This window comes from Gadus chalcogrammus, chromosome 4 (genome assembly GCF_026213295.1).
Source record: "Gadus chalcogrammus isolate NIFS_2021 chromosome 4, NIFS_Gcha_1.0, whole genome shotgun sequence".
Taxonomy (NCBI): Eukaryota; Metazoa; Chordata; class Actinopteri; order Gadiformes; family Gadidae; genus Gadus; species Gadus chalcogrammus.
The window spans coordinates 35,383,779-35,392,652 of NC_079415.1; the positions used below are offsets into that span (position 1 = coordinate 35,383,779).

General features: G+C 56.4%; 1 protein-coding gene across 1 annotated transcript in view; it reads left to right on the forward strand.

Moving 5' to 3' along the window:
* LOC130381046 (protein unc-80 homolog) overlaps positions 1-3,293 on the forward strand; it is a 9,800-nt gene extending 6,507 nt beyond the window's left edge. The window contains exons 8-11 of the mRNA XM_056588467.1: positions 1,233-1,287; positions 1,579-1,809; positions 2,399-2,463; positions 3,110-3,293. Coding sequence (XP_056444442.1) covers positions 1,233-1,287; positions 1,579-1,809; positions 2,399-2,463; positions 3,110-3,293 — 535 coding nt within the window. The remainder of the gene's footprint in view (positions 1-1,232; positions 1,288-1,578; positions 1,810-2,398; positions 2,464-3,109) is intronic.
* The last annotated feature ends 5,581 nt before the right edge of the window (positions 3,294-8,874 follow it).

Sequence of the window (8,874 nt, forward strand, 5' to 3'; positions counted from 1 at the left end):
AGGGAGGTGGAGGTGAGGTGGTGGTGGTGGGGGTGGGGGTGGAGGTGGAGGTGGTGGTGGGGGTGGAGGTGGTGGAGGTGGTGGTGGTGGTGGTGGGGGTGGGGGTGTGGGTGGAGGTGGAGGTGGAGGTGGTGGGGGTGGAGGTGGAGGTGGAGGTGGTGGGGGTGGAGGTGGTGGGGGTGGGGTGTGGGTGGAGGTGGAGGTGGGGGGGGTGGAGGTGGTGATGGTGTGGTTGGGGTGATGTGGAGGTGGTGGTGGTGGAGGTGGTGGTGGAGGTGGAGGTGATGTAGGAAGGTGCTAGTGGTGGTAGTGGTGGTGGGGGTGTTGGTGGTGGAGGTGCTTTTGGTGATGTGGTGGAGGTGGTGGTTTGTTGGTAGAGGTGATGTGGGTGGTGGTGGTGGAGGTGGTGGTGGTGGAGGTGGTGGTGGTGGAGGTGGTGGTGGTGGAGGTGGTGGTGGTGGTGGTGGTGGTGGTGGTGGTGGAGGTGGTGGTGGTGGAGGTGGTGGAGGTGGAGGTGGTGGAGGTGGAGGTGGTGGTGGTGGTGGAGGTGGTGGTGGTGGTGGTGTGGGAGGTGTTGATGGTTGACGATGCTTAAAGTCTGAGTCATCATCGGAGCACACCTGAACCCTTTATTGAATTAACGGCAGTGATGGCAGTCAACACCCTCACTACACACACACCCTTACACACACACACACACACACACACACACACACACACACACACACACACACACACACACACACACACACACACACACACACACACACACACACACACACACACACACACACACACACACGCACACACACACACACAACCTCACTTCACACACAGAGGGGTGTGTACATGCTAAACAAACACCATGGATTATTATTTCAGAATGGGCGAGTCGGTGTCTTGAGCACATTGGTATAGCGCTCTCTCTCTCTCTCTCTCTCTCTCTCTCTCTCTCTCTCTCTCTTTGATCTCTTACTGACAGAGGAGCAGTCCTCCGTTCGCCCCTCCACTCAGAGGTCCCACACAAAGGAGGCCGTTCATTGGTCAGAGACGTCCAATTAGAGGCCGTGGGCCCGGCGGGGCACAGAGGCGCCAGTGTGCGGCTCCGGAACACGCTCCAGAACGTTCTCCTACATGGACCAGGCCTGGCGTTAACCATGACCTCATTGTCGCCCCCGTTCCAATAACTCGCTCTATAACGCGGCTAACCGACGGCCCCCCGTCCCCGCCAGACCTCCCCCGGGGCCCCCGGGGCGGCCCTCGTACGCCCACCGGGGGAACGTGGAAGTAGCAGCAGCAGGAGAATAACGTTTACATTTAGGGGCCTCTTGCTGACGCCGTTAACCACAGCGACTGACGACCATTCATGCACACATTCACACGGCGAGGGCGGAGTCGGCCCCGCGGGGGCCGACTCCGCCCTCGCCGTGTGAATGGTTCTTCCTCCACGGCTTCTGGAGGCGAGCAGCCGTTCAAACCGTCCAGGATGACATCATCTCACACTGCTCACGGCCAATCAGAAGCCAGCCGCAGAGGGAATGTTATGCAGAAGACCCCCCCCCTCTCCCCCTCCCCCAGCCCCCAGGAACAGTAAAACACACCAGCGGCGCCCCAATAAAGACTCAGGGGCCCGTGCGGCTCCAGGCCCCCGCAGTAACTCTCGGGGTGGACGCACAGAGCGGCAGCCTGTACCTCCAGCAGACGGCCCTGATTAAACCAGTTTACCAGCCTCCGGTGGCCAGCTGCTGCCTGGCTCTGCTACCGGGGCGTCCGACCCCCCAGGACGCAGCGGGGCCCTCCCAGGGAACGGTGAGCGCACGGAAGGTTCAGTGTAGGAGCACTGCCTGAGGACTGGCTGGGGGGGCCGAGGTGTGCTGTCCCCTCGACTGCAGGGGCGGCTGGAGGAGGCTTTCGTACCGATTACAGAGGATTCAGATGCAGGTCGCTACGCAGCCCGTTGGGGCCAGGGGGCGATGACATGTCTGATGTTAGTGTGGTGGTAATGACATGTGTGTGGTGGTGGTGGTAATGACATGTGTGTGGTGGTAATGACATGTGTGTGGTGGTAATAACATGTGTGTGGTGGTAATGACATGTGTGTGGTGGTAATAACATGTGTGTGGTGGTAATGACATGCGTGTGGTGGTAATGACATGTGTGTGGTGGTAATAACATCTGTGTGGTGGTAATGACATGTGTGTGGTGGTAATAACATGTGTGTGGTGGTAATGACATGTGTGTGGTGGTAATGACATGTGTGTGGTGGTGGTGGTAATGACATGTGTGTGGTGGTAATAACATGTGTGTGGTGGTAATGACGTGTGTGGTGGTAATGACATGTGTGTGGTGGTAATGACATGTTGTGGATGGTGTGTGTCGGAGGTCTTCCGTTCTACAGACGGTTCCCACAGTCCGGGGCCCCGCTCGGGCCCCTCTGGCCCCCAGTGGACCCAGGAATGCGCGGTATGTCACCTGCCCAGCGGGGGGTGCTGTCAGACCCCCCCCCCCCCCCTGCTGGGAGACTTGATTTAAACCCAGAGGATGAAGAGAGGAGGAGGTGGAGGAGGTGCCCCCTCACCCCTACCTGCTCCTTAACGACGTCTAGTGACATGTTCACTGTGAGTCTCCTTGGATGAACCGCTGCACGACTACAGAGTGAAGCCCTGCATGTTGTTTATGTTTCCATCCAATCAGCAGGCCGCAGTGCAGAGCCCCGCCCCCTGTGAACGGCATGCCGTGAGAGAGCGGGTCTGGGCGCGGCCGCGTCTCTGGATCTCGGCTGCCGGATAATTACCTTCAATTAGTCTGAGCAGCACGATAATATCGTCTCCGTGACTGGCTCTTCTGCCCGGCGATGTGGCAGCCAATCAGCTGAGATGCTGAGCTGCCATTTCCCAAGTGACAGCCCTTTAATCAGGTTTTATGTCTTTATCTGGCAGCCTAACGAGGGGTTTAATGGCGGTACGGGACGTGGGGGGGGGGGGGGGGGGGGGGGGAGTGGATGCCATAAATTCCACCTAAATTCCCTTTTCCGTTAATTTGTCTCCTTTAGCTCGATTCCGCTCGGTTTGTTTACCCTTGTTGGGCGAGGGCAACATTCCCCCGACAGATACCGAGGTAAACAGGAAGACAGCGCCTCTCTGATCACCAACATGGCCGCCGAGCAGGAAGTGGCGGGCGTGAAACCAGGAAGTGGCTCCACATCAGTCGGGTGCGTCAAGGCCCCCACCCGAACCACGAGACAAACAGGGAGTCTGGACACCAGGGTCAGAGGTCACATGAACTCTGCATAGCCGCCCCCGCCCACTTAATGAACTCACGTACTGTATGTCGTTCTTCGTTATACTACTACTTACTTAATCGGGTAGCATCTTTTCCTATCTATCTCTGTTGTATACGGGGAATGGGTTAACCTAGTGATGGTTAGTGCTTGGCACTTGGTTCTATGACCATCCTTACTGTACCAACAGAGATATATTGTTGTTTCTCGTTCTTCTGACAAATGGACTGATTGTACGTCGCTTTGGGTAAAAGCATCTGCTAAACGCCCTGAATGTTAATGTAAATGTAAGGGTCAGATTCTTTGTTCGGCATTTTTCAAGCTTCATTTGACAGTACGGGGGGGGGGGGGGGGGGGGGGTGACCTGCAGTAAAGGTCCACGGGTCGGACTCGAACCCGCGACCACTGCAACGACGTCCGGCGCCAATAAGGTACGCGCTCTATCCACTACGCCACCGGAGCGCCCAGAGGTTAGCCCTCTCGCCGTGGTGGCGGTACATCAGTTATGTGGGCAAGAAGCCAGCGAATATCTTCCCCAGCAGATGAATCCACATATTCTCCGTCCGGTCCACAAGGTGAGCTGAGGTGTCTCCGTGCGTTTCGGTCTCCAACACGGCGCTGCCCTCTCAGCGTTCTGCTGACCGAGTGCAGCAGACGAGGCGTGCAGCGAGGAGAACGGGCCGAACTAGAGCTGGCTAATTTAATTAACCCAGCAGCACTCTCTGGGGGGCGGTTTGTAAACGAAGGGGAGACGGGGTTGGAGAACACATGGACTCAATACTTAGAGAGGTGATCACATAAAGACACCCAGAGGCAGCAGCAGCAGTATGGACACAGGCTAGTCGTCAAGGAGGAACTTAAATCCAAAGCTTCCTATTCAGGCATACCTGTTCAGGTAACACTCTACCTGTCCAGTTAAACCTCTACCTGCCCAGGTAATGCTGGACCTGTCCAGGTAACACTTTAACCTTCCAGATAGCACTCTACCTGTCCAGGTAACACTTTACATGTCCAGGTAACACTTAACTTGTCCTGGTAAAACTCTACCTGTCCAGGTAACCCTCTACCTGTCCTGGTAACACTTTACCTGTTCATGTTACACTCTACCTGTCCAGGTAACACTGGACCTGTCCAGGTAACACTGGACCTGCCTGTCCAGGTAACACTGGACCTGCCTGTCCAGGTAACCCTCTACCTGTCCAAGTAACACTCAGAAATAGCCTTTTCTGGAGCCGTCCTGTGCCTGTGTGCTCTGTTGTATGTAGCACAGCAGGCTGTTGTAATGGTCGGTAATGATTCTACATCCTGTAACTGTGTCCTGGACCATGGCCCGTACACTCATCCATATTAAACCAGGTTTAGTGGCTTTTCTGCTGTGGTTAATATATATCTAACCCTGTCACCCTTTTGCTATACGCTCTCAACAATGATATACTAATATCCCCCCAGCACCCCCCTCCTACAGCCCGGACGTCAGGGGTGAATGTGTGAATGTGTTTATGAACGTGTGGCTGACGCTACTACGGTGTTACTTCACAGCGCTGTCATCATGGTACTGACCTACTTAGCGGCGAACCCTGGCTTGAAACTAGCGCAGCAAGCTAACGTAGCGGCTAACGTACTCCCCCCCCCCCCCCACCGACATCATCACCCAGCGATAAAAATAAACGTCCGCGCAGACCCACCCGGCAACACGCGGTTACGTAACGCAGCCCAGTGGCCCAGTTACCGCTGCGCCGCCGCTGGCAGCCTGCTAATCCCGGGTACGGCTGCACCAGATTAGAACGAGCCAATCCCAACCGCTTCCTGTTGGAGCCCAGAGAACGTATGAGTTGTGTGTGTACAATCTATAAAAAAAAAAAAAAGATTTGATGATTTAGCTGATCATCACTGGTCAGGGATAACACAAATACACACGCACACACGGAATGCACGCACACAGAATCTATTCACAGAGAAAAGACACACAGGGCAACGTCACAACTTCACACGCACACTTTGATCTTTATATTGGAGCGGCCGTTTGGCCTGGGGCAAACCAGTCCGTGGTCCTCCGACAACATATGTGTCATGAATGATGACAGACGGACGGACGGACGGACGGACGGACAGGGAGGCAGGCAGGCAGGCAGGCAGGCAGGCAGGCAGACAGACAGACAGACAGACAGACAGACAGACAGACAGACAGACAGACAGACAGACAGACAGACAGACAGACAGACAGACAGACAGACAGGCAGGGAGGGAGGCAGGGAGGCAGGCAGGCAGGATGAGTTCAATGCTCTACAAACCAGGCATGGATGGATCCTTGACCCCCGGTTGCGTTTTGGTGAACAGGGATTAATGTGTAACCTCATCCTTTGCTGACACTGTGGTCCCTCCGTCCCTCAAATGAACGTGGCTCTCCTACTGGTCAACGAAGTGTGAGAAGGTTAACCTCGAACACAAAACAAGTGACAACAAGACAACAAGAGAACGAGACAACAAGGCCAGCCCTCCAACCAGCCAACGTCTGGATCTTTGTCAAACATGCAGACAGAGGCGCGTGGACAGGAGGGAGCGATGTCTACGTTGAGCCAAACCCGACGACCCGTGCGCTGCATGAGAACTGCGCGCAAACAACTCGCTCTCAGCCGTACAATCGATCCCCAACCGCCGCGTCCAATGACCTCTGACCCAGCGGGCTGATTAGCGAGCGGGAGCGTGACGGGGCGGCGGTGCTACGCTAACCACGCTAACGCCGCGGAGCGCTAACCTCCGGGCGGAATGTCGGCCAGTGGCCTCCGGTGTTTTCTCAGATGGCTGCGGACATGAAAAAGCTATCTGACGCTCATTTCCTGTCAGGAAGTGCAGTGTTGACGGGGCTTTGGGGAGCTGATCTGAGCCAGGGGGGGGGGGGGGGGGGCCTCAGACCTCAGACCCCTTCAGACCTCAGACCCCCCCAGACCTCAGAACTCAGACCCCTCGGACCTAAGACCACAGACCTCCTCAGACCACAGACCTCCTCAGACCTCAGACCCCCCAGACCTCAGACCTCCTCAGACCTCAGACCCCCCCAGACCTCAGACCTCAGACCCCTCAGACCTCAGACCTCAGACCCCTCAGACCTCAGACCTCAGACCCCTCAGACCTCAGACCTCAGACCCCTCAGACCTCAGACCCCTCAGACCTCAGACCTCAGACCCCTCAGACCTCAGACCTCAGACCCCTCAGACCTCAGACCTCAGACCCCTCAGACCTCCTCAGACCTCAGACCTCAGCCCCCCTCAGACCTCAGACCTCCTCAGACCCCCCCAGACCTCCTCAGACCTCAGACCTCAGACTCCCTCAGACCTCAGACCTCAGACCCCCCCAGACCTCCTCAGACCACCCCAGACCTCAGACCTCAGACCTCAGACCCCCTCAGACCCCCCCAGACCTCAGAGCAGAGAGAGGACCGGGCCGGCAGGGCCCCCCTCATTTAACATTGACACTTTTACATTTCAGGGGGTGCTGCTGACGCTTGTATCCAAAGCGACTTACAACCATACATTCACCCATCCGCCCACCGACGGCGGGGTCGACCCCTCAGGGCGACAGCCAGCTCGTCAGGAGCAGTCGGGGTGAGGCGCCTCGCTCAGGGACACCTCGGCACTCGGGGATCCGACCAGCACTCCTCCGGTTGATGTCTGCGATGGGGCGGACCGGCCGGCGTCCCAACGGCCTGCGTTCAGTCACCTGACGCTCTGCGTTACATAACGAGCCCCCCCCCTGTGGGCGGGGTCCCTCACAGAGACGGGGGCCACTCTCCCGGTCGCCAGGGTCCCGCTGACGAGGACAACAGCGCTGGACGGCGGTGGGTTTAGAGGACGCCGTGGGGACGCCGTGGGGACGCCGTGGGGACGCCGTGGGGACGCCGTGGGGACGCCGTGGGGACGCCGGTCCTGCCTTTTACCAACTGCCGTGAAAACGTTGTGTTGTTGGGGCATTCCCGAGGCTCGAGGTTCAAACGCTTACTGTTCAGGAAGTGAGATCAACTCTCTCTCTCTCCCTCTCCCTCTCCCTCTCTCTCTCTCTCTACTACAAAAGGTAGAGAAGGGGGGAGGCTGTGTGCATGCATGGCTGCCCCGCTGGGAGCTCGGCGCAGCAGCTGAATCACGCGGCGCGGCCCAATGGGGGGGGGGGGGGGGGGGGGCTGACCCACTTCCAGCGGCCGCCCTCCTCCCGCCAGGAGGACGGGGAACTGTCGGAGAGAGCGGAGCGCGGCCGATGCGTTGGCATTAACGGGGTTGAGTGATGGGTTTGGGGGGATGACGGTGGTCATAGAGCAGACGGTCGGCTGGATCCTGATGAGAACAACACCTCTCTCCAAAGGAGATTTACTGTTTACCATTATACTATCACAGCTAGGAGCAGGTAGGGGTTAGACAGTACTGACAGGTCATTAAGGAGCAGGTAGGGGTTAGACAGTACTGACCGGTCATTAAGGAGCAGGTAGGGGTTAGACAGTACAGAGACAGGTCATTAAGGAGCAGGTAGGGGTTAGACAGTACTGACCGGTCATTAAGGAGCAGGTAGGGGTTAGACAGTACTGACCGGTCATTAAGGAGCAGGTAGGGGTTAGACAGTACAGAGACAGGTCATTAAGGAGCAGGTAGGGGTTAGACAGTACTGACAGGTCATTAAGGAGCAGGTAGGGGTTAGACAGTACAGAGACAGGTCATTAAGGAGCAGGTAGGGGTTAGACAGTACAGAGACAGGTCATTAAGGAGCAGGTAGGGGTTAGACAGTACAGAGACAGGTCATTAAGGAGCAGGTAGGGGTTAGACAGTACAGAGACAGGTCATTAAGGAGCAGGTAGGGGTTAGACAGTACTGACAGGTCATTAAGGAGCAGGTAGGGGTTAGACAGTACAGAGACAGGTCATTAAGGAGCAGGTAGGGGTTAGACAGTACAGAGACAGGTCACTAAGGAGTAGGTAGGGGTTAGACAGTACAGAGACAGGTCATTAAGGAGCAGGTAGGGGTTAGACAGTACAGAGACAGGTCATTGAGGAGCAGGGAGGGGTTAGACAGTACAGAGACAGGTCACTAAGGAGTAGGTAGGGGTTAGACAGTACAGAGACAGGTCACTAAGGAGTAGGTAGGGGTTAGACAGTACAGAGACAGGTTGTTAAGGAGCAGGTAGGGGTTAGACAGTACAGAGACAGGTCATTAAGGAGCAGGTAGGGGTTAGACAGTACAGAGACCGGTCATTAAGGAGCAGGTAGGGGTTAGACAGTACAGAGACAGATCATTAAGGAGCAGGTAGGGGTTAGACAGTACAGAGACAGGTCGTTAAGGAGCAGGTAGGGGTTAGACAGTAGGCAGGTCATTAAGGAGTAGGTAGGGATTAGACGGTACTGACAGGTCATTAAGGAGCAGGTAGGGGTTAGACAGTACAGAGACAGGTCATTATGGAGCAGGTGGGGGATAGACAGTACAGAGACAGGTCATTAAGGAGCAGGTAGGGGTTAGACAGTACAGAGACAGGTCACTAAGGAGCAGGTAGGGGTTAGACAGTATAGAGACAGGTCTTTAAGGAGCAGGGAGGGGTTAGACAGTACAGAGACAGGT